The sequence below is a fragment of the Petromyzon marinus genome, chromosome 14 (genome assembly GCF_048934315.1).
Source record: "Petromyzon marinus isolate PM22_M1 ecotype Great Lakes invasive population chromosome 14, UKy_Petmar_22M1.pri1.0, whole genome shotgun sequence".
Classification (NCBI taxonomy): domain Eukaryota; kingdom Metazoa; phylum Chordata; class Hyperoartia; order Petromyzontiformes; family Petromyzontidae; genus Petromyzon; species Petromyzon marinus.
Genome location: NC_133680.1, coordinates 5,516,412 through 5,542,027, shown reverse-complemented (window position 1 = coordinate 5,542,027; position 25,616 = coordinate 5,516,412). Strand labels below are relative to the sequence as shown.

At 49.7% G+C, this 25,616-nt stretch overlaps 1 protein-coding gene and 1 non-coding gene across 8 annotated transcripts; both read left to right on the top strand.

Moving 5' to 3' along the window:
- Positions 1–2,266: 2,266 nt before the first annotated feature.
- On the top strand, positions 2,267–25,166 carry LOC116942391 (lamina-associated polypeptide 2, isoforms beta/gamma-like). Of its 7 annotated transcripts, none has more exons than XM_032954258.2 (12): positions 2,267–2,485; positions 9,081–9,210; positions 12,462–12,632; positions 12,778–12,857; positions 13,600–13,728; positions 14,794–14,868; positions 15,905–16,057; positions 17,181–17,252; positions 17,796–17,888; positions 18,032–18,133; positions 19,557–19,615; positions 22,649–25,166. In XM_032954258.2, exons 2-12 carry the CDS (start codon positions 9,099–9,101, stop codon positions 23,010–23,012), a joined length of 1,410 nt encoding a protein of 469 aa, XP_032810149.1. In that variant the 5' UTR covers positions 2,267–2,485; positions 9,081–9,098; the 3' UTR covers positions 23,013–25,166. The 7 variants fall into 7 exon arrangements, with proteins under 7 accessions (XP_032810149.1, XP_032810151.1, XP_032810143.1 ...); XM_032954250.2 differs by lacking the exon at positions 2,267–2,485 and adding an exon at positions 5,122–6,441; XM_032954255.2 differs by lacking the exon at positions 2,267–2,485 and adding an exon at positions 7,645–8,077.
- TRNAW-CCA (transfer RNA tryptophan (anticodon CCA)) lies at positions 4,559–4,630 on the top strand. The gene has a single exon. It is a non-coding gene; the product is annotated as a tRNA-Trp (tRNA).
- Positions 25,167–25,616: the final 450 nt, after the last annotated feature.

The following is a 25,616-nucleotide window of genomic DNA, read 5'->3' as shown; positions in this document are numbered from 1 at the left end:
TGGGCCAAGCGTTACGATATCGCCAGCACCTGCATGGATACTTGCCGTGTTGACCTACATAGTTTCTGATCATATGACAATCGCTGCCAGGTGGATCTTACGTGCATTTTCTGTACTCGAGCCCCCAAGATGGTCTAATTTGCAAGAGTGACCTGGGTACTGCTCACATTACACCGGTACATGATTTACTTCTAATATTGTTGGACGACTTTTTACTTTACTGCATAATAAATCGTTACGTACCAACACACCTATTGGAAATTGTTTTGGGAACGGTGGGATTTCTTATCTGCGTTTATGAAAGCTACTGAACTGAAATACTACACTGTATAGTTATTGACCTTGTAATTCATAATCCTGCATTTGCCATTGAGGTTACTTGATTGCCCTGGTTCTACAGAGACTGTTTAGTGGCTGTGTAAAGCCTTTCCATTTTCTAGTGTGTGCAATACAAAAGCGAGTAATTGTACAAGCAGAGCCGTGCCTAGGGTATGGCGAATTCTGGCGAACGCCTCGGGCCCCGCACTCTGGGGGGGCCCTGCGCTTCGACGTCATGATGTCAGTCCGAAGGCATTCCCCCTGGGGGGCCCACACATTGGGGATTTGGCCCGGGCTCCGCACTCCCCGCCCCCCCCCCCCCCCCCCCCCAATGGAGGTACCTGCATACAAGTGAACTAGAGTGTCACTTTTAAAGAACCCTGAACCTTTCAATACTTATGCTCTTTAAGTCTATGTATGTTGAGCTTCTTTCGCACCGAACCGATTTCTTTTAATTAAACACGTTTTGAAGAACCATTGATTTTTTACTAAATAATCGGATTACCCGGCATCTCCCCAACCCCATCGGATATGAGAAGCTAAGCAGGTTGGAACCTGGATGAATGCTGATTGTAACTACAGGACAGTCGTTGCACCTGCAAATCCACAGACCGCGGGTCCATGAAGTGGGCAGCAGAGGGCAGTGCAGCAATGTTAATTATTGAACGGTTATTTCACCATGCTCAGAAATCTGTGCTCTTTGCCCTCAAGCCTGCACTGACCAGCTTTGTGAAGTTACGGTTAAATAAACCCACCATGACATGGACAGTGTGGGGGAGGAACCCTCATTTCAGCATGGGGATTGACCCAAAATAAGTAATGTTAAAAAAACTTTTTTTAAAACACGCTTTAATGAAATGTACCGTACTGGAAATGGAAGAACTCCACGACTCCAGGAAGTGGCCCCGAAGCTTGCCATAACGTAAGGGACCGTGGACAATTATACCCAAGCCGAAACATAACATATGAGAAAGAATGTTTAAAAAAATGTTTGTTTTTTTGTATGATATAATATATTATTGTCATCAGTATGACATAAGCATACCAAGTTTGCAGTCGATACCACATTGGGAAGTGGGTTTAAATTGAGTTACAAGATTTGAGGATACAACAACAGACAGAGTGAGTTAATAGAAATCGTGTATTTAAAAAAGGTGTTGTTTGGTTTGCCATCACCACAATGATAAATCCACTGCTGGATAAAGAATTCGGTAAGCCGTCAGTCGAAAGCACCACCTGCACGTGAAATCATGTCATCGTTCCCGCACCTCCGATTAGCACGGGTTGGCGATGTACGGTGCGAAAGAAGTTCAACATACAGAGGTGCTCCATCTCCACGGTGGCTGAGGATCTCAGGCGACTGCGGATCTCAGGCGACTGCTCCTTTGACTGCCGCTCCGTCAAAAAAAGTGTTTTTTTAGCTCTACAATTGGCTATCTGCATTTCAAATCAAAACTTGAGTGCGTCTTATAATCCAGGAGAGGGTTTGTCATGTGTGTCGCGCGTGTGACTCGACTGTACGTAACCTTTTGTCCGCTATGCAATTGCCGCGCCGGACGATCGACACCGAGGTGCGTCTTATTTTCAGGATTGTTGTGCGATCGGGAAGATCACGGGCAACAAATTGACAACATATTCTTGGGTTCTTTCGGTAAAGTCACGAGAATATGAATCGCTGCAGTCACGAAAGCTTTAAATCAAAATTGACAACACTCATCATTGGCGTTGTGCCACAGCTTTTGCACGAGCCATATTCGTTCACAGCGCGTGGAGCGAAACCGCCGATGGCGGGGGGAGGGGGGCGGCGGGAACGATTTCGTTACAGCGGGGGAGCTCGACGTAATTAGAAACCGAGGCATCGGGTTCGTGAACGGACAGAAGGCGATGCGATTGTGGATTCGGGGCGGGGAGGGGGAGGGATTCTTCCTTTGGTCAAAAAGTGCAGCAGCGCCGCCACGTGGGTTCTCGCCTAGCCGGCAAAGCGACTGTGCAGGCTGCCGCCACGGGAGGTCGGCGCGCTTGGGTTGGTTGCGACTCGTCTGCTGCTGCTGCTGCTGCTCCTGCTCGTCCCAAGCAGGATACAGAGAGAGGGGGAGAGACGGGAGAGAAAGAAGCGTGACCCCCCCCCCCCCAATCACCACGCCGTTTTTCCTCCTGCATTTATCGGGTGAGCGAGAGAGAGACGAAGCATGGCGGGCTCCGTTTCCCACACGCGTCCCATTTAAAGTGATCGCTGCCGTGTATTTTGTAACGATTTTGAAATCCCCCTCCCTCCCTCCCTCATACACTTCCCACTTGGAGAATCTCTCGGTCCGGGAATTCGCACCGCTCCGCTCGTCCGATGCTTGCGCGTTAACGCGTTTGCGTGGCCCACGGGTGCCAGCCCCCTCGTTCTCAACACCCTTTGACGCCGCACGCCGCGGTCGGGCAACTTTAAAGCGTGCTGGAGGCTTCTTGGACTGCTCCGTCTCGCGTCGTAGTCGTCGTCTCGCTGCGTGCCGACGCGTCCCAAGCGGCAGGCGCAGCACAATGCCGTTGTCGTGCACTCACCCCGCAAACAATGGGCAAAGAGCCGCAACTTGAACCAGCGTGGTGAAGTATGGTCAAACACCCCTGCGCCCATCCCCATCCTTCACGGGCCTGCACGGCGTGCGTGTGATGCCTCATCTAGCAGTGGATTGGCCCCGGCGGCTGTTGCTGCTTGTGGTAGCGGAACGCGGGTAGCGCTACCAACACACGAGTTGTGACGATTCTCTTGAACCGGTAACCTGGGCCACCTCATCCCACCCCCTCCCCTCCTCCTCTAGGTCGACTCGGCCTAAACAAGTTACCCGGCGTAGCGGTGTGCAGTAAACGTCGCCACTGGGGAGACAAAGGCGGCCGGGCGTGGTGGTTGCTGGCCCACAACACCCACTACTTGGTGCACCTTCGCTAACAGCACTTGACCCAACATTCTGTTAAGGCTACACAAGGGGGAATCTTTATATTTGTGGTAGTTACAGTGCTGCGTCTACTGTACTATGTGCTCGGTAATGTGTGAAGCTGTGAAGTCGTCTTAACGCCTTCGTGGACGTGAGGAGGGCCGTGACGACGACGACTTATTACTTAGCACACACACACGTGTGTATATATACCGCGCCAAATTGTTACAGAGATAACAAAAGTGCTTTTGTGTCTGAGGCGGTCCGAATTTAGCGCGGGAATTGCGGTGCAAATGTTGATGCGACACGCGGCGGGGCCAGAGTCATCATCATCACCTCCTCCATCTCCTCCTCCATCACCTCCTCCTACATCTCCTACATCACCTCCTCCTCCTACATCACCACCTCCTCCTACATCACCTCCTCCTACATCACCTCCTCCTACATCACCTCCTCCTACATCACCTCCTCCTCCTACATCACCTCCTCCTCCATCTCCTCTATCACCTCCTCCTAATCACCTCCTCCTACATCACCTCCTCCTACATCACCTCCTCCAACATCACCTCCTCCTACATCACCTCCTCCAACATCACCTCCTCCTATATCACCTACATCACCTCCTCCTCCATCACCTCCTCCTCCATCACCTCCTCCTACATCACCTCCTCCTACATCACCTCCTCCTACATCACCTCCTCCTCCTCCAGACACTTCACGTCTCTTGTTGTCTTGGTGGCGTTCCGGCCTTCATAGGCGCTTGCCCCAACAGTCTGTTAAGGCTTATACGGTGGCGAGAGGGAGCGGTGGTGGTGGTGGTGGGTAGGGTGGGGGAAGGTGTGGATCCTTTGTCTTTATGTAAGGAGGATGATGAGGATGATGATGATGCGTTTCATTCGGATATAACGGCCCAAACGGCACCGTGGTACACCTCGACACACGCACACATAAACGCACACAATCGGGGCAGAGTTGTACGACGTGCTGGATATGATAACGACTGCGAAAAGCTACGCAGCTCTGCCGGTGTATAAGACGCAGTTGTTGTGGCCCGCAGTGCGTCTTATTCTCCGGTATGCGCTGAACCACATACGCGTTGTATGGTTTTTTTTCGATTACACAAACGTGGGGCGGGGGTGGGGGGGTGTGCATGCATCTTACTCTCCGGAACGAATTATAATCTAAGCGAGTATCGTTTATCGCGTTAATAATAATAAGTGTGTTTTAATTTTAATTCTCGTGGAGAATGAATGAGCGCCGGGTCTTTCTCCCAGCCGAGTCGATGTCATAAGCGCTCCGGAGCTCCTGGGCTATCGCGGGACCTCGTGGCGCAACGGTAGCGCGTCTGACTCCAGATCAGAAGGTTGCGTGTTCAAATCACGTCGGGGTCAACGTGGGCAATTTTTTTTCCAACTTTTTTTCCCCCCACCCACCTTAATTTACTTTTTTTGTAGTGGCCGTAGGTATTTTTTTATTTGTTCATATCTGGCGGGTTACCCAGTCGCAAGTGTCGTTCCGAATTGGAACAAAAAAATGTTACATTTATCCCCCCGACAAATGCGTGCGCGGGCAGACATGTTCATTCAGCTGTGTTTGCGCTTGGTGATGTGAGATCTGCTCACTGCCCAGGCGAGGGCGCTACTGGCTTGTATGGTGACTGAATTAACAGCCGGCTATAGAGAAATATTAATCGGAATCAGAATATGTATTTGTACTGGAGGAATCCGAAGGGCTATACAGCTATTTTTTCACAAATGTCCAGTAGGTTCACATATCGAGGGTGACATCTTCTGCACGATTGTTCAGGTGGCGGATTTGGAAGGATTTGGTCGGAGTTTCCATCAACGGAAAGATCCCTCCAATTAAAGGTAGATCAGCTGTTCGTCTTGGCAGTGTTCTCGGGGTTTGTCAACTGCGTGTATGAACCTGCGATATAAGGTACATGGCAGATCACGTGCATATACATTAACTACTGATGGTGATAGTAATCAGCCCCCCCTACTGCCAAATAAATGATATGGGACCCTCTTGAATAAGAGTTGTGAGACTCGGTGAGGCTTTCCTGGATCAGAAAGTGTAAGTGATAATAATAATATGCACTCGGTGAAAACTATGGTGTATTGCTTTTAATTAATTACAATTTCGAAAAGATATTCCTCGCTTATTGTCTGTCTCATTTGGGTCCCTGACCACCTTCAAAATAAAATTTTCATGCTGCCAACAGCACAGATTATTTTTTCCAGTGTCACCTGGAAACATTCTTTCCCGGGTCGTAACATTCTGCATAAGCATTCCACCAATAATTCGAGGGTTCGCTTTCATAGGTTATGGTTCCATCTTGGCTCTGAAAGGTCTATAAACATCCCACCACCAATGGTCCTGTATTTTAGATGTTTGGCCAGAACCAATGTAATTAATATTCTGTGTTGTGGGAGGGATTTGGAGCACTCCTAGAACACCTACCGTACATACGATAGGATAATCCTCAAAGGTCCACACCGATGGGTTTATAAACCTGCTTGCTCTACTCCCATCTGCTGGACATCTCGGAGCCTAGCAGGTTTTGGAAAATCACAAACCCTGTTTTAACGGGCCACCAACCCATGCGTCGAGCTCCGCTTGGCCAGTGACGCTGTTACCTGCACCGAGAAAGCAAAATCTCACGACTGTTGGTCATCGCTCCCTGCGCCTGTTTTATTCAAGTAGGGCGGGGTGGGACTCCCTCCCTTTGGCAACAGCCGCTACGACCAAGGAGCCCCTCGCTGGGGTTCACGTAACGCCCCACGCCTCTGGGAATGGGGGAGGGGGATACGAGGTGCTGCTGATGTCAGCGCGCCGACAGCTGTCCGCCCAGGCCCATGCTCGTGCTACCGCGGTGGATTAACTTCGGGCGACAGCACGCCCCCGTTTTGCGTCGGCTCTTCGGCGGAGGAGGGGAAACGCGTCGGTGGCGGCGGCGGCGGCAACAATGCCGGGCTTCGCAGAGGACCCACAGCTGCTGACGAAGGAGAAGCTCAAGCGGGAGCTCGTGGCGCACAAGGTGGCCCTGCCGGCGGGAGAGCACAAGAAGGAGGTGTACGTGCGGCTGTACCACCGGCACGTGGCTCCGACAGGTGGCGCCGACTTCTCGAGCGACGAGGAGGACGATAGCGCCACGCCGTCGCTGCACGGAGCGGGCGGCGGCGTCATGTCGTCGGATGGGGTCAGCAAGCCCCCCGGGGGTTGTGTTTTCTGCTCGGGCCGCTCTTACCGCCGTTTTGGTGTTGCTCTGCATGCATTTCTTTTTGTACTCTGCACGTGGGTGGCACTTACATCACGGCGTGCGCGACCGAGCGCGTGCGCCGCGGGTGTACCGTGCCAGCCAAATTTAGAGCTGCGGTTTTATGTAAGTGTGTCATGTGACCTGTTGATGCGGTGTGCGATGGTTGTTGTACATTGCTGAACTAGACATGGGCGGGAATATTCTCACTGTCGTCTGGTTTGACGTGCGTGATATTGATTTTCTTGTGACCAGATCGCCCTGATTGTGCCCGATCGCGTCGGATCTCGGATGCTAAGCAGGGTTGGTTACCTTTGCTGAGGCTGCAATGTACCCAGGAGATGGCAGTACAGCAATGGATCCTTGAATCTATTTGTGAAATGGGGGTTTTTTCGGGGTACTTAGGTCTCCCGCCTGCCAAACACTGATTAAGGGAATTGGCCAAATTCCCAAATGAGCTTCGAGATTCAGTCAAACCTTCCTGAAGGGGGCATATTTACGATTTAATATAATGCACGTGTTTTAAAGTAGCCGTATTGTCATTGATGAGCAGAAACGTATAATCTCAAACTGTCAGAAAACATCTCCAGTGTGCCGTGTGCATGATTATCATGGAATCTATTTTAAAATTCCAAGCCCTTTGAGATACCAAGAACTAAAATACGTTTCAAACATCTGATCTGACCTTGCATCAGAAGCACGCTGTGCTATAAGCATTTGCTGCTCCTGCAGCTGTGTTCTGACCCAGTTTATGACGAATGCCACATTGAAAGTGGTCATTTGCAGCAGGGGTTTCACTGATCTCGTGTAGCACTGTCAGCCGTGAAAAGCCACCGCTTGCGCCGCTGGAAGCTTGCCAGCCCGTGCAGGAGACAGGGCAGTGAATCTAGATTGAAAACGAATTTCTTTAGAACTGCTTTTTGTGTTTTAGTTTGTCCTTTACCCACACCTATTAGCACGGTTGGCTACGTACGGTGCGAAAGAAGTTTAACATGTACATACAAAGCTAATTTCTTGAATTGCTTTTTGTGTTTTAGTTTGTCCTTTGCCCGCACCTCCAATGAGCACGGTTGGCTAGGTATGGTGCAAAATAAGTTCTGCATACGTATTGCAAAATAAGTTCTACATACGTACTAAGCCATCGGTGGGTTCCACCCGGCATAGTGTTTGAAACGTGTTCACCGGAGAAGTGAGGGAAGCTCACTTTTACGACGAGCTGTGTCTATATATAAATGTCGTGGAATGTGAGGAGCCTGGTGGGACAGGTGGCAGGGCTCCCTCGCACTCGCAGGGTGCCTTGGGTGGACTATTTCAGCAGCCAAAATTAGGCGCTGCCTATCCTCAACACGTGCAAGTACGGCCCATTGTCAATCCACTGCTGGATGAGGGCCCATCCCACGCCGGGTGAATAACGAGGGTCATTTGACCGTGCTCGACCACGCTGGTCGGTGCGGGATCGTGAAGGTGGAGAGCATCCATGGAGGGAGCGTAGTACGGCACAACAATGGATTTTGCTGCACTGCTGTGTCCACCACGTAGTCCCACGTGTTTTTGCCCGGCTTTCGTGTGCTTCATTGCTGTACGTTGCTTAATTTGTTTTACTTATTGTCATTTTTGTAACTCGAGCGTCACCCTTGCACAACATATGAGACTATCCTGCTCTCTTTTGAGTTCTCATCTGGTTCAACAAAATCAACTTAAGCTTACCAGCAGCCTGCAGCTGTTCTTTTATGCATGGTGCGTGCCCATCCAAAGGCTAATCCTGGCTCAGTCTGCTTAGCTTCAAGATTCTGAAGAGACTGAGTGCCCACCGGGTGATTTGGTCATCAGTGTCACCTCTTAAACCTGCCTCTTTACTTTGCTTTCTAAGCATTGGGTGTGCTTTTGACACCTTTGCCCGCGTGTGGGTGGATGGATGGAGAAGTTTTCAGGAAGAAGTTATTTATTTGATCTCGGGGTGTTTTTCTGCCAACCCGACATCGATAGTCACTGCGCTCAAGCATGCTTTTGCCAAGTCGGTGTATTAGTGGCGCTGCTTGCATCATTGATAGCCGTGGTGTTCATTTTTTAAAAAACGCCAAGAACCTGGAAACAGGGAAGGTACCATCAAGTTGCATGTTTTGAAACTTGGATTTAACTTATTTTCTCGGCGATTTTCCAGTTCACACTTTGAACACTTCACGCATATACTGTATAATTTCTGTAATTGAAAACAAACTTAGACCGATAAGTTTCTTACTGTAATGTTATTGTTCATATCAAAACAATACTTCAATTCTATGACATCAAATTGAAAGTTTTTCTGCAGAGCTGAGTTGCTATTTTATTTAGTCAAATGTATTGCAGTCATTGTAGTTGACGGCGCATTAAACCGGGGCACCGCGTACATTCGGTCGGCGCTAATTTTGCTCGCAGACACGGATGTTTGTGAAACTGCTGCTCATGCTTTACCATTGCATTGTCCACGTGTGCATGTCTGTGGCTCGCTGGTGGCAGCCTGCCCTCGCTCGGTGTTTGCCGTGACACCCGTGCTGTAATCCACCACCTTCCCCCCCCCTCCCCCGGTGGTCGTCGCTGAGCAGGTCGGCACAACGAGTGACATGACAAGCAAGGTGGAGGTGGGAGGCCTAGACGTGGATGTGTCCTCGCTCTCCAACGCGGAACTCGCCAGGAAAATCAGGGAGTTTGGAGTCAGCCCAGGACCTATTGTCGGTAAGCCTGAACACAAACGCGCAGTGGCACCGTCGCGGTCGTTCTCGCAACAGCGGCTTTTTGGCTGGCCATCGAACAAAGACGGTTAGCGCATCGCGCGCTTTCAGATACACTTCTGCTGCTGTCTGGAACGCTCTTCCGATATTAGGAAGCCACTGGAGCAATGCACTTTTAAATCTATATTGAAAACTCATTTCTTTATAACTGCTTTTTCTGTTTAGTTTTTCCTTCCCCGCACCCCTCATTAGCACGGTTGGCTACGTATGGCGCGAAAGAAGTTCAGCATACATACGTATATGTAAATTCTAAACTAATACTATCTTTATTTTACCAGGTAAGGCCCATTGAGCTATATGGCTCTTTTTCAGAAGCAACGTTGGTAGCTCAACGAAGTGGCTTATCACGTGGAATTTTATTGCAGCCAAATAACTCTAATTCACTGTGTCCGAAATACTGCCCAAATTCAGATATGAACTCATTACGTGTTGTTGTGGTGCATTATAGATAAAATCTATATATATATAAAAAAAAGAGTCCATCGGCCTATCGGCTTTCCAGACCAATGTTATCGAGCAGCATTTGTTTAAGTGAGTTGCCAGATGTTATTGTCAAGAGCACTCTGTCTAAACGACGAGGCTCTGTTCAATACAAAAATCAGTATTGTTTCCTAAATTTTTTATACGTTTGTTGTGGAGCAGCATCGAGTAAAATTTAAATCTAAAATTTAGTTCCGTCTCGAAACATACAGGGAGGGAAAAAAGTTTTTAATCCCCTGCTGATTTTGTATGTTTGCCCACTGACAAAGAAATTATCAGTCTATAATTTTAATGGTAGGTTTATTTGAATAGTGAGAGACAGAATAACAACAAAAAAATCCAGAAAAGTGCATGTCAAAAATGTTATAAATTGATTTGCATTTTAATGAGGGAAATAAGTATTTGACCCCCTCTCAATCAGAAAGATTTCTGGCTCCCAGGTGTCTTTTATACAGGTAACGAGCTGAGATTAGGAGCACACTCTTAAAGGGAGTGCTCCTAATCTCAGCTTGTTACCTGTATAAAAGACACCTGTCCACAGAAGCAATCAATCAGATTCCAAACTTTCCACCATGGCCAAGACCAAAGAGCTCTCCAAGGATGTCAGGGACAAGATTGTAGACCTACACAAGGCTGGAATGGGCTACAAGACCATTGCCAAGCAGCTTGGTGAGAAGGTGACAACAGTTGGTGCGATTATTCGCAAATGGAAGAAACACAAAAGAACTGTCCATCTCCCTCGGCCTGGGGCTTCATGCAAGATCTCACCTCGTGGAGTTGCAATGATCATGAGAACGGTGAGGAATCAGCCCAGAACTACACGGGAGGATCTTGTCAATGATCTCAAGGCAGCTGGGACCATAGTCACCAAGAAAACAATTAGTAACACACTACGCCGTGAAGGACTGAAATCCTGCAGCGCCCGCCAGGTCCCCCTGCTCAAGAAAGCACATATACATGCCCGTCTGAAGTTTGCCAATGAACATCTGAATGATTCAGAGGACAACTGGGTGAAAGTGTTGTGGTCAGATAAGACCAAAATGGAGCTCTTTGGCATCAACTCAACTCGCCGTGTTTGGAGGAGGAGGAATGCTGCCTATGACCCCAAGAACACCATCCCCACCGTCAAACATGGAGGTGGAAACATTATGCTTTGGGGGTGTTTTTCTGCTAAGGGGGCAGGACAACTTCACCGCATCAAAGGGATGATAGACGGGGTCATGTACTGTCAAATCTTGGGTGAGAACCTCCTTCCCTCAGCCAGGGCATTGAAAATGGCTCGTGGATGGGTATTCCAGCATGACAATGACCCAAAACACATGGCCAAGGCAACAAAGGAGTGGCTCAGTAAGAAGCACATTAAGGTCCTGGAGTGGCCTAGCCAGTCTCCAGACCTTAATCCCATAGAAAATCTGTGGAGGGAGCTGAAGGTTCGAGTTGCCAAACGTCAGCCTCGAAACCTTAATGACTTGGAGAAGATCTGCAAAGAGGATTGGGACAAAATCCCTCCTGAGATGTGTGCAAACCTGGTGGCCAACTACAAGAAACGTCTGACCTCTGTGATTGCCAACAAGGGTTTTGCCACCAAGTACTGAGTCATGTTTTGCAGAGGGGTCAAATACTTATTTCCCTCATTAAAATGCAAATCAATTTATAACATTTTTGACATGCGTTTTTGTGGATTTTGTTGTTGTTATTCTGTCTCTCACTGTTCAAATAAACCTACCATTTAAAATTATAGACTGATCATTTCTTTGTCAGTGGGCACACGTACAAAATCAGCAGGGGGATCAAATACTTTTTTCCCTCACTGTACAGAAACAAACATTTCAGCAGATCAACTTTTCAGATATATTTTACCGAATAGAATTTGTTTAAGCGAGCACAATCTGAACCAGTTCCCACTTCTGGTTTCTCATCAGCAATCATGCTTGTTTAAATGAACGAGTAGAGAACCTGTTGGTCTGCAGCAGGAAATAAGAGGCGGCTGTCATTTTCATTCTCTTCTCATAATCCTCCTGTTTCCTCGGAGCACTAGAAGCATTCCACTTCTTTACAGAATAAAATTACAAGGTAACATGTATTGTGAAGTTAATATTGTTTATTTTCTGGCGAACGAATTACATGCATAGAAGAACAAGTTGAAAAGTTTGAGCAATTTTAAATTAACCATAGCAGTCCCTGTATTCGTTACTCCGACCTTTTGGTGTCGCTATCTATTATGAAACCTTTTCAGAACTCTTTCCGCCGATTCAACTCAATGTTTATTTGTAACACTGAAAATCCCTGGCGAGTTTTGGTGGCAATGGCTCACAGCCACTAACAGCAGAATTATTGTTGGGGTGGGGAGTAGCCCAGCCCAGCGGCCAGCTAGGAAACTCGAGGGATAAATTATCATTTTTTATAGACGTATGATGCTGCTGACAGTGACTCCACGAGTGGGGCAGTGAGCCCAATCTCCTCCGCTTCCTACAACCCAGGAGCACCGAGTTTGGGGCTTTGGTCCTTAAAATTTCTGTACCCCCCTACCTGCTTTGTTACGGTTCGTGCCTTTTTATACTGGGCTCTTTCGTCAAATAAAATAAAAACACAATTAAAAAAGATAAGTATGATGCTGCTGACGGGTTGCCAGACGTGATCGTCGAGATGTGGTCCCACCACACCTCTCTCTGTCTACCTCTCTCTCTCCCAACCACTGGCACCGTTGCGGTGCAGCCACGACGCGCAAGCTCTACGAGAAGAAGCTGCTGAGGCTGCTGGAGCACGGCGACGCCGCCCCATCCACGGCAGCCGCCGGGAACTCGGGCGTCAACGGCAGCCTGCAGGCCGATCGCTACAGCGACACGGAGGAGGACGAGGACGAGGAGGAGGACGAGATGGCAGAGGGTGAGTATGACGATGATCACGTGGGGGCCGCGGTGACTTGCAGCCTGTGTGCAAACTTGTGGCACTCTGCTGTGAAATTGTATTTGTTTTTCTGGCTCAGTTGAATTTGTTCACAGATTTGTTTCGTTGTCGCCGTTGTTGTTAGTTTACGAACAAACTGGAGAAGAAACTGAAAAAGCAATTCAGACGTCTTTCCTGTCGCCCTTCACAACGCACTCTACCAAGGTCTGTATGCAACTCTTAACGATAGCAAAACGTACATACGTGTGTCTTTGTGTGGTTAGCGTGTGCCGCGCTACGAATCTGACAACCCGAGTTCGATTCCCGCTCGCGGCCAACATCGGTTTTGAATATATTTTAACTGGTCCTGGGCCTCAAATGACTACCTTGCTCGGTCATAAACATCGCCACTCGGGAGACAAAGGCGATCGGGCATGGTGTTGGACACCCACCCCATTGTGTGCCGTGCCAGCCTTGATAGTTGCTCGCTAACAGCACTTTCCCCAAGTCTGTTAAGGCTACACAGGGGACCTCTGTCTCTGTGTGTGCACACCATATTTTCCAGATTGTCAGACACACTTTATTTTCCTGTATTTTAAACCCAAAAAGTTGTCGTGCCATCTCTTAACCCGGCAGCTCTGCGCCTGTGTGCCATCACATTTGCATAACCATATGGTCACAGGGCAAAAGTTTGGGGGGCGTGTTGCGTCTTTACTGTCCGGAGCGTCTTATGATCCGGAGACTCCTGTAGACACGGCAAGATTTTACCACCCACAGAAAAGCCGGAAGCTGGATTGCTCCTGCACGTTGGCACCGGGAGTAGGGGTGGTCCTAGGCATTGTGACCGCCTGCCCCGCACGGTGGCAACGGGGAGAGGAGGTGCGGGGGAGAGTCCTAGCCTTTGCGACCGGCCGCACATTTTTCTTGCGGAGCTCACGTACCATGGTGCTTTGTTGGTTTCACACAGGAAAACACTTCTCCCGGACCGTCGCAGGACAGCCCCACGGGGAGGCCGGGCCTGGTGTCTCTGCACCGGCGAGCCATTGCCCATCAGATGGCTCTGGCCGTTAGCGGTGCTAACACCGACATAACAACAGTGCGTGCGGCTCCCAGCTACTTCGCTCCTGATTTTGCCTTTCAGGAGATTCTCACTACTCTCTCTTGGTCTCTTGCACTTCGGTCTGTGTGTGTGTGCGCTTAGCTGGTGCCCTGGGGCTGGAAGTGTCACAGCCAAATCTCTTTTGCTATTTGAACACACGAGGTCACAGCTTCTGCTCGAATTTCGCCCTCTTTACCTGTGTTTTTGTGTTGTTTTTTGCCCTAGGTTTGGGCATGGTCTCACAGCGCTGTGAACTCTTCCTACTTTTTGCCACTTTAATGGGTTTTTTTTTGGGTGCACAAATGGTGTGAAGTACAGTCGGCAATCTCTCCGAGGCTTTGTGGAAAAAAAATTGATGACCCACGAAATCTAGCGGGCAGATTGATTGGATGGAAGAAGTGAAAAGTTAAGTTCGTTGCATGGCAATATATGAGCATTCCATTGAAGCCAGTAGATATTCTCTTTGTAAAATGTGAATGTGGGTTATCAACCTTCTCCAGAACACACCTCGGTTGATTACAGAATATGAACATCCAAACATTGGCAAAACTATACACGAAACTATACACAACTTTTCGGCTAGTGCGGTTTTTCGGGGTCTCTGGCCTGAAGATCTGGAACGAGAGTTACCAGCTCACGTTCGGGATCCATCCCTGAGTCTGAGCTGGTTTAGCAAGGGACTTAAAACAATGTTGTTCCAAAGAGCTTACCACGTGAAAATAGTGCGCTATAGTGATGGACTGCACTCGTAAGAATGCACAATAAGAAATGCTCACACTTTCTTACTTGCTAAGCAGTGTCTAACCAGCCTGCCAATAAAATAACTTATGAAGATTGCACTGAATTGATCAAACTGCGAAGATTGCGCTCGATTAACGACTTGCGAAATATTACGCTTAATTACTTGCGCGCTTTCCTGGCCGCAAGCGTAGTCGTCCATGCGGAGGGTTTTGATTGTCACCGTCACCGCCGTCGTCTCTCGCCCTCTCTCTCGCGCGCGCGCGGTGGTGGTGGTGGTGGTGAGGGGTCGGCGTGGGTGCAGAGGTCGTTGACTCTTTGCAGGCGAGCACCCCGTGCACGATGCGGCGATGCAGCTTGCAGCCCACCGGCCTGGACGACAACTTTGACATCTCCCTGGTGACTGCGTGAATGACGGCTTGCTTGTGTCGCTGTGCTCCCACGGTGGAGCTCTCTCAACCTCTCTCTTTTCCCCGCCTCGCCCGACCCGCTCACACTTCCTAACTGCGCGTGGTTTATATTTCCAGCAGAGGTTGAAATCTCGTCCCTCCGTACCGTGAACAGCGTTAAGTTATTTTGTTTTGGTCTAGAATTTTTGTGTTCAAGATTATCAAAGCCAGGGGAGGTGCGATGTTTGGATCTCGAATGAGGTGTTCATTCTGGACGTTCGCATTGTTCTCACTTCGCCAGCGTTCTTCTGCATCCAGGCGAGATTCTAGGATGGTGACGATGCGATCTGAGAAGGGGGGGATATCGAGACTTTGAGTTGGTGGCGAGGTACATTGTTGAGGTTTTGGTTGATGGGCAGGTGGTTGTCGTTTGCAAGGAAACGTGTCAACTCCTTTGCGGTTTGCACGGGTCTGCTACCAGTTGATTCTGATCATCTCCTACGCCAACCCTGCCGACGTCAAGCGTCAAGTTTGACGAGACCAAATTTGCAGGCGACCGAGGACCATTGTTTGTTCTGCGCAAATGTTGTTCTACATGCTATGAAACTTGGATCAGAAACACGGACGTTGACAACAACAAAAATGGAGCGGAAGGTGAAAAGTGCGCAAAGAAGCGTAGGAATTGCAGCGAGAGACAAGAACATTTCATCGGGGAACAGACATGGGTGAAAGTTGGCTTTGGCAGGACATCGACTTAGAAGGCACGGCATCCGGTGGTCAAGTCTAGCAACGGAGTGGCAGCCAAACGAGAGCACGCACCCAACGGGGATGTCCAGAACAGCGATGAAGTGATGAGATCGGCTCACGCGCACGAGGCCAGGTGGATCGACGCGTCACGTGACCGCGAGAGATGCCGACGGCTTGGCTATGCCGTAATCTAATCCGGCAGTGGGGATAGTACCCTGGCTGATGGTGATAATGATGAAGAGCGGCTTGTAGGATGGGCTCTGGCTGAATTGTAGTGCTTGTTGCGCACGCGTGCTCAGCTGTCCGAGGGCCTGGAGCAGCGGTTGACGGCAGCAGCGGCCTCCGCCGTGCCTGACAGCCTCTCCTCGTGCGGTGGCACCGTTTGGCAGAGGCCGTCCATCAAGCAAGACGACCGCCGCACCGCGTCGGACTGGGAGCCTTGGTTCTCGGCAGTAATCGCACCGTCCTTGCCATCTCTCCTTCCATTTCCGCGCCCGCCCAGGAGTCATAATTTTCCCGAGCTCGCAGCCTTGCGTGCCACGTGGCGCTGCTGCGATATATATATATATATCGTATGGTGTAAGGTCCACGATAATCGTAGCGATCGTCCGCTTATATCGGTCGCGATCGTCGTGGCTCGTCGACATTTTTCTTCCGCGACGAAATTTTTACGAAATGACGAATTCAAGTTCACAGTAACAACAACTGCTACTGATTGACGGCAAATGTGTGCGCGCTTAGAAGCGTTAAGATTTAAAACTTTTAGCTCTTGAAGGCTTAGGAGAGGCTTGCCATGGTTTGCCGCGCGACGCCGGCGCTGTAGAAGTTGTAGCAATTATGTTGAGCGATCCGCATTTAAATGAATTAAGCTAATTTAATTCGTATAGGTTTCAGTAACGAATGTGAATTATTATTTTGCGGAGAGGATTCCACAGCATAGGGTCACATGACATGCTGCTTTTGTTGTCTGAAAACTGGCGCACAAATAGGTGTATTAGCTTTATGGATAGATTACATTTTATTAACAGTTGAGAGCCCAAATGGACGAACAAATCCCTCAAATGACATCGGTTAACTATTGCCAATGGGTTAGTTCGTTTGCATTTTTAAGAATAGCCTTCAATGTCAATTCTGTATTTTTTTAAATATCCCATTTTTATAACAACAAAACATTTTAATCCACGGAAGCGACCTGGCACGTATTTGGAAAGCGTGTTCCAGCAGGTCTTTAAACGAGGCTTCAAACTACCTAATGCATATCGGTATCAGCAAGTTTATATTTTGTGAGCAAACGTAGATTTGTGCCAGCACTGTAGGGGCCTTTCCACCAGACCTCCCTGACTACTGGATTTGTGTGGAGGACTTGAAGGCTTCCCAGCCATAGACAAGAACCTCTTGTACATTTTATTGCCTTTTTATAGACTCACAGGGCCACACCCCCTACTCCCCCCCAATCAAGACATTGTAACTATATTCTGGCCAAACAAATGAGTAAAGCAACATTTCTATACATCTGTACGCAGCTATATATATTACAACAATGCATGTACTGATAATCGCTTGCATCCCGCACAGAAAGAAGATTTTGTGTCGGTGCGGCGCCAGAAAAAGCTCGACAGCCTAAACGTTTCCCACCTCGTAGGGCAGGCGAGTACTTGACGCTTGTACAAAAGGCAAGGGGCTATGTTGATCAGTGCGCCCGAGCCTGGTCCAATCTTGGAAGCTAAGCGGGATTAGACCCGGATAGTGATTGGATGGGCGACCACCGTGTGTTACAACAGGTGTCGAGGGTGGCCAGTGCCACAAAATCCTATTGTATTGTACGTCTACGCTCCCATTCATTGTTGGACTGTGCTTCTGTGCTCTGCTTCCAACTTTGATGACCCCCCCCCCCCCCACGCTCTCCAGTGTTGTGAATCGTGGTGAAATAACGAACGGGCCCGCACGGCATGTGCAAGGCCTTATTCCAGCAGTGGATCGACAAGGGGCTGTAAATCTACACGATGGCATTTCATGGTGGCATTGCTGTAACATTAGCCTTCGTCGAAATCATCAAAGTGGGAGGACCGCCAGACTGTCGTAAAGCAAATGTGTGGGGGGTGGGGGGGAGAACTTACGTAGGTTCTGGACTGAACTGTTCTTTGTTTTTTTCCTCCCGTCCGCTCGCCTTCTTAAACACCCCCCCCACAGTTTGACAGCAAGAACATTTCTCCAATAGAACGTTCCCTTTCCAAGAGCGATTCCGGCGAAGGGCTCTGCGAGCTGGACACGGCCATGATGCAGGTTATGTCCTTTTAATGCGAGCGCCCCCCCCCCCCCCCCCCCCCCGTACCCCCGCTCCCGTTGATTGCGGCGGCGTCGTCCTGACGCCTGACCGGAGCGTTGGGGGAAACGGCGCTCGCTGACGTTGTCTAACCTCCCTGCAGGGAAGATCGTCCGAGGACATTGCAGCGATGCAGGAGCGCAGACAGAAACGTGCAACTCCTTGCACCCTTAAAGGCCAAGCCCACCAGAGCAAAAACTTTGCGGTACTCTCGCTCGGCCCGATTGCTCACGCTGTTGTACAGCTCTCCGATGTGTTTTCGGGTCGTGCCGCACGTGGCTCTGGTAAAACGATGGCCCCGAGGTTTCGATTCCAAGAGAAAGGGAGCTTCTTCAGGAAGTTCTGAAGGAGCTCTCAAGCACGTGGTACTATCCGAACTACACGCCAGAGGGCTCTTGAGTTGTTGCTTTACGACGGTTTTTTTTTTCCTTCGCACAGCGGCTTCTTCACGTGTGTCCTGTCTGCACGTGCGAGCGGTCGCGTCACGCGGGGCTTATTTTCCCGACACGGTGGAGGGGGCGTTTTTTTTTGCTTCCGCGGTCACGCGTTGCACAAGCCGCGGCGGCGATGGCTTGGGGGGGGGGGGGGGTTTTGTTGCCGTCGCGCTTTCCGCCGACGTCCGGGGCCTTCCCATGGTCAAGGCCGGTGCGTGCTTGTGCCCTGGGAAGGGCAGAGCTGGGCACGGCCAGCTGCCACTTTGCAGTGGCAACAGTGGAGAAAAGTCAATTCTGATGTTGCGCAAGCCGTTTGTTCACTTGTGGGGGGAACGAAAAGGTTGTGGGGGTTTGGGTGCCGAGTAACTCGAGCCGAAACTTTGGGCATCGATTCCTAAATGTGCACAACGGGTAATTTGCTCCGACAATTGTAAAACGCGCTGCAGTTATGTTCTGGCCTGTGATTGCAACTTGCTGCTGTGCGCCGATGCCTTATTTCAGCTGATATGGTTTGCGAGTTTTTTTCCATGTTGCTGTATGGCCCTATTATTTTTCGTCGTAGCGCATTGCTCTCGTATAGTGTGTCCTGCGTAATGTGATGCGCGCGTCACAGCTTGGAGCGCTCAAGTTTTCTTTGTGCATTACAGCATGACCGTATCACCTCCCCCGAACGTGCCCCAATCTCGTGAGATCTAGGAAGCTTAAGCAGGCCTTAGGCCTGGTGGAGAGGCGCTTGGATGGGTTTCCACCATGCACGGACAGGTTTTCATAGAGTTGCGGGCAATGAAGCAAAATCCGTCGTCGTTCTGTACTGTGTTTTCCACACCTCTGCTGCTTACACCAGCCTGCATTGACGGGCATGGTGAATTACGTTCAAATAACTCCCACGGCCCATACACATGGCATGGTGAAGCCCTCGTCCAGCAGTGGGTTAACACAAAGGACTGTGCGCGTGTGAACTTCGACATTCATAGGTGTGCCGCATGCTAACGGCACTTGTATGTATGTTGAACTTCTTTCGCACCGTGCCTAGCCAACCGTGCTAATCGGACGTGCCCGAAGAGGTCTGTACAGGCTACACGGGGGGATCTTTGGTCAGGGTTGAGGCCGGCCTACCTGTGTTGGCAGATGAACCACTCTGCACGTGTGCCCTGTGTAATCCTGTGGCTGTTGTCTCCATTGTTGTCTCTTCAGGACTTGAAGCTTGGTGGAGGCAACGATGCAGACTTGTTTATTTCGCCGTCAGGAATAAGGTGAGGCGGGCGCTGCCACACGTCACGTTTTTTTAGTTTTGCCAACAAATGTGACGTTGAGTTTTGTTGCGCAGTTGCCTTCTGGCGCTTATCATCATCAACCAGGATCAATCCACTGCTGGGTGAAGGTGTTGTTGCCACCTCTCGTGACCCTACGATAAAACAATCCACCTAATACCTGCAAACTAACCGATTTCATCGCTCCCATATCCTCGGTGTACGTACTCTCGGATGCGTCCCATACCTTACCCGCCACTCCGTAATTATTAATCGAACATCGGCTGTCATCCGTCTGATTGATGCGTCCTGCCAAGCCCCATATTACTTTTCTCAATCATACGAATGATGGCATGAAACCTGCCTGTGCCCTCGAATCCACGTGTTGTTCTTTTTCTCAATGTATTTCCAAGCATAAATCTCTCTTGCCTCTTGTATTGCCCTGCACGGCAAGTCTCTCCCTTGAAGGTGAGACTCATGGTCGCGTGTGGCTCTCGCCTGTTTTCTGCGAATGACTTGAGAATCTCGCAGCATGTGCCGGCATTAACGAGGGCAAATATCAGCCGTTAGTGCCAAGAGCCTTAAACTCTCGACCGCCTTGCGACACCACTCGTAAGTTTTAAGATTGAAGACATTTTCACAATTGTTTTGGGGGGGGGGGGGGGGGGGGTTTATCGATTCGTCGATGAATATATCAGTACTTTAAGCTCACGGTACAGGCGTCAAATTGTTTCGCGCAAGAGTCTGTTTTTCAATTCGTGTCTGTTGTAAGTAAGGGGTTCTTGTTCTCCCCGTGCAGCAGCTGGAGAGTCTACATTGGCTAAAACATAAACATTTATACTCTTATTGAATCTTGGCTCCAAAAATCATCGCCGGGATGTGATGTAACGTTTCACCTCTTGTCCTGGTTGTTGCCGTGATCCCATTTTTTTGTATTCCTAGCGAATATTTGCTTGGGTACATTTTAACCGGAACTCTTAACTCGGTCGATTCGGCGTATTTCCAACGTTGCCGTATCACCGCTAAAATGTGAACGGGCGAGGTGTTGACAAGTGAGCACACTCAAAAACCCGCGCTACTCTGTCAGCGCCCCGGTGGTTACCGGGCACGTACCAGAACTGTGCCAAAGGGTATCGGTGACGATGTGCGAGCTCGTTTTAATAGTCTTGCTTGCTCATTCATAATCTTTCAGTAGTGATGTCACTGCCCGTTTCACAACTTCCCCAGTGCGTCCGTGACAGACCGTGATGAAACGTTTGGGTCGCTCGCGGCCGGAAGTGGTGGGGGGGGACTCTCCGTGCACTTTGCTCCTGTTCGCTCGCTGTGCGTAACACGTGCCCGTTTTCAGCAATTGGGTTGATTTATGGTTCCCACTTAAAGGGACTTAATGCTTACTTTACTAAATTAATTACATTTTCACAGCCCTTTTGCTAATCAACTGCACAACGATTGCCCTCCTGCACCGTATCATTGGCCATGGTGGTTGTTTGACCATACTTCACCACGCTGGCTCGTGCTAGTTCAAGGTGAGGGGGGGGGGTCCCAGGACAAGTTCAGATATCGCTCACCGCTAATGTTTGCCTTGGCTCGGATTATAACTCGGGTGGCTCGGGTTTATAGCGCGCTCCGCTCACCACTGTGCTACCGCCTCACCGCACACATTGTGTTATCTTCTTTCGTATACCTATGTATGTATGTTGAACTTTTTTTTGTACCGTGCGTAGCCAACGTTGCTAATTGTAGGTGCGGTATACATGGCTGATTGCCAAATCAGTGTTAGAACTTGGCACGTAATGATGCATCGGTCAGACGGTTTTGTATACTCATCATGGATGCATGCATTCATTAATGTGTATACGAATTGATTATTTTCCAATCGTACACTCCCATGTAATGAGTTCCTGTGACCTCTGCAGCCAATTAGAGGTGCTAAATCGCCACTGTTTAAAAAAATAGAAAACTTTTTAAAAAGTCAATTGAGACCCCCACTCCCCAAAAATATATTGAGAATGCGTTCACTCACAAGGGGCACGAATCGCCGTCACATGTCTAGCGGGAAGCAATTACACCAAGGGTCATCGGTTAGCTTCGTAAGGTCATTTACTATAATTGTTATCATTACTACTACCCGTTCGTTATTACAGCCGGTACCGCGAGACAGGTGAGGCGGAGAACGCAGGTGCAGATTATGGAGACCTCGTCATTGACTTGTAAGAAAATCAAATGAGTGTTAACAGGACCCGTCACTCGATGATGCTGACATTTAAGCATATTTTATGACCATGAGGTAACCCTCGCAAGATGTTTTGCACCGGTTCCATCGTTGTTTGGGATCATCAGCACAGCGTCGTATCCCCTGCCACCAAATGTGGTTAGGGGGTAGGGTGGGACTGCATCAAAACCAGTTCAACCGTATCATACACCTACACAGGTACACAGGATAAACAAGTCTGAGTAGTTCGCTACTCAGATGAGTGTGAGGTGGTGTCATATCCTGTTTGCAACCCTGAGGTAATCGTGGAAATTCCACGTTCGTGTGGCGTGGGCGAGTTGCCCAATAGACCAACCGATGCTGCCGTAAAAAATAAAATAACTTGTTTTGTTCGCATTCACGATCCGCGGACTGCACGCTGTCCAGCGTAGCTGCACATGCCACTCTGCCGGACACACGGTCAATACGGAAGTCACTCTTGGTCTCGGTGGGTGGCTTTATCATCTTCATTATCGTGAGCCGTGGTCTATCCACTGTTGATGAAGGCCTTGCTGAGCCGTCGCCGTCCCTCTCGCGCTGCTGCGATGCCACGGGCTCTCTCCTGCCCAAGAGCCGATCGCGTAGCTCCGTCTCCGCTGGTCTTTCCCTTAAGCGTCTTCCCTCGTTTGGCTGCCAGTCCCGTCACCAGTCTTGTCTGCCGCCTGTCATCCATCGTAGCAATGTTTCCTGGCCAGGCCTACTTGTTTTCCAGTGGATTGACCATGACGATGACGATGATGATGATGGTGGCGGGGCGACCTCACCGAGCTCTCCCGTCTCTACAGCGCCACTCGACGGCGCCCAATCCGCGGCTGCGCCCAGGACGGCTGGGGCGGCTTCTCCCCGGACCCGGCGTCCAGATCGTCGCTCGGCCTCGGCGCCTCCCCCGTCTCCCGCCCCCGAGGGCAGGGCCCCATCGCGGGACCCGTCCACGAGGCGGCCGCTTCCGCCGGGCCGCTGGCGGCCTCCGTGCCCGTCTGGGCGCGGTTGGTCGCCTTCGTGGTGGCGTGCGCGTTCATCGCGCTCGTGTACTACGCCTTCGAGGAGAACGTCCAGCTCTCCGGCCCCTTCGAGGGGGCGGCCGACGCGGCAACGGTGGCTGCTGCGGACGGCGGGAACGATGGCGGCGGAGTGACGATGGCAGAGTGAATGTCGCCCCCCCCCCCCCCCGTTCATCCTCCTGACCCCCCCACCCCTCCTGTGCTCCGCCGTTTAGAAGGGGCTGTGAGAGGAGTGGGGGGGGGGGGAGGTCGCTTTGAGATGGAAGTCTCGGTATCGAGGGAGGCCCGAGGCCAAGCAACCTCAAACAACTACATTTGACAACTTCAATAAAGTAGTAACCGGCTTCGTTCAGTGTTAACGTTATACTTAACATAAAAAAGCTGCATCGTTGTGGGGTTTTTGTTAATATCCACGTACACAAGGCAAATGCACATGCCTCTTGCATGTTCACAGGTTTGCTCTCTGCACTCGACCTGTTGTGTACCACGACTGATCATATTTGGCGTCGACATTTCAGAAGCGGGCAGCCTTCACCCTTCCCCTCTCCCCCCTTGTTGCTCTGGAATCAGCTGGCTTCTAAGCGCCAATTGCCTCTCCTTGTGCTGCTGCGAACGAACCAGGTGTGAGGCTGTGTGCTTGGCTGTGTGTGTGCAGCTCCACAGGGGCCTTGCAGCGCTGTATGCAGTCGAGGCTTAACAAATCGCATCGATCTGCCAATATTGATCCTTAAGCTTGCGGCACATGCACAGAAGCGGCATGCATAAACAATCAATGTTTTTCAATTTGTATTTTATGTAATGGGTTCACGTGACACCCCCTCCTCTCACCGCCTAGCAGCCACCAGTGGCCGCTACATTCACCAAAGTGCAAAGATATCGATTAATTTCATCGTTGGAGTCCTATGCCACCGCAAATACCGCAGAGTAGCTCGGGGGGGGGGGGGGTACCGTAGGAGTCCATTCCCAATCCTTACAAGTAGCGCTGCGAATCGATGCAGAATCGCAGACGGGCTTGGGAGAAGAAAATCCGGGCCTTTCCCCCGCCTTGATTTTCCACTGGTGGCGGCTTGCCGAACCCATTCAACGCTTAATCCCACCGAGCTCCGGAGAAAGATCACGTTTCTGCGAAGTGCAGTGCTGCACCGGTTCTGCAGTGCTTGAGTGGGACGTTTGTAGCCAGGGCCTGTGAAGTGTGTTCGTCGACTTGTTGATTGTGAGAAAGCGCCGTGTTGTTTTGGAAGAGTCCTCCGGTGTTCTGGCAGCCAGTGGGTCTCGTACATCCGAGCAGCAGTTCGTGTGCCAGGTTTGCGAACGTGGTTAATTGGAGGAAGCACATTACTGTATTTATTTTGGCAGTGGTAGGTTTTTGTATGTTTCATAGTTATTTCTTTGGATGTAGTTTTCATTGTAGCTGTGTGCTTCAGTGCTTGATAACATTTGGTAAAGGTTTCACAGGGTTGCTGGTTCATTTTTCTCAATTGATCCAACACTGCAATTATCATTTGTAGTTACATTTTTTCGTCGAATTCAGCTCCATCACCGTTACCTACATTGACCTGGTTATTGGAGCAGGACGGTGGCTTAATACTGTTATAACTTATAGAGAGAGTGGAGCGCATATTCATAATTTACAACAATGACATTGTTTATGTGCTCCCATTTCATTCCATAATGCACCGCTCATAATGAAATGTGCTTTTATGTACCACCTGCTTCATCGCACTGACTGCTAAGCGTCAATACCTGCGTCGTTGTGTGTCGATTGTTACTCGTCGTATGCGACCGGTGAGCATGACTTGCCCCACGAGGTGCAAGTGTAAAACAATAATCCTAAATTTAAATGACTTGAAGTTGTCATCAACTCCGTTACACCTGGACTGGGTGGAGTTCAAAGTCGGGCTTCTCTGAACAAAACAACATCCACCTTTGGTGCTGAATGCAGGTGATACAATACGGGTAAAGAATGCCTCCTACCCCTTTATTTCCTATGAGTATATTCATAGCTTCAAAGACGGGGGGGTATAGGCAATTTCTGCCCCGTGCGATGTTAAACCAATTAATGGGCGTTTTAAAATATTAAGGCTGTACTTTTGGTGGTAGCTTGTTTGTGTTGATGTTGTCTGATGCCTTTTTCGATGCTTTTTGTTGTCACCGAATCCTAAATAATTTTAGATTCTTCGTACCTAGTAACTTTAGGGAGTGCGCACACACAGACACACGAGTGGAGTTGTCACAATTTGAGCCATACATTTCAACGCAGTATTGTTTGATATTTTGAACTTAATAAATTGTACGCAGTTAATGTTTGAGTTGAGACGACGCCACATTTTTTTGTCTCGCACTTGCATTTTAATCTGTGATCAAATCGCCGAATGTGCCCGATATTTTTCAGTTTCCCCAGAAGCCAAAGCAGAACTGCGCCTGGATAATGCTTTTGGGTGGGAGAAATCCGGACACAGCAGGTGTTATAGGCTACTGCGACGCTACGTTATGGACAACAGAGGGCAGTGCATCATCACCAGGATCCACAGGGGCACATGGGTAGTTACAATCGGGGAGATCGCCTTTTTTTGGGCAGTACAGTCGAGGAATCCTATTTATTCTGTACCACATTTCTGTGCCCTGCATTCACCAACTCGCAATGAGCCAGCGGTGGTGAAGTGTGGCCAATTAACGCCCACGACCCACGCGGTGGCATGGGCCCTCATTCAGCATTGGATTGACAATCGGGATGTGCATCCGATTTGTCTTC

Excerpts from the sequence above, each read along its gene's own strand:
- LOC116942391 (XM_032954250.2), top strand. The coding sequence starts at position 6,208 with ATGCCGGGCTTCGCAGAGGACCCACAGCTGCTGACGAAGGAGAAGCTC. Across the intron at positions 12,633-12,777 it reads GGAGGACGAGATGGCAGAGG|TTTACGAACAAACTGGAGAA; the intron begins GTGAGTATGACG and ends CGTTGTTGTTAG. Across the intron at positions 19,616-22,648 it reads ATTTCGCCGTCAGGAATAAG|CGCCACTCGACGGCGCCCAA; the intron begins GTGAGGCGGGCG and ends CCGTCTCTACAG.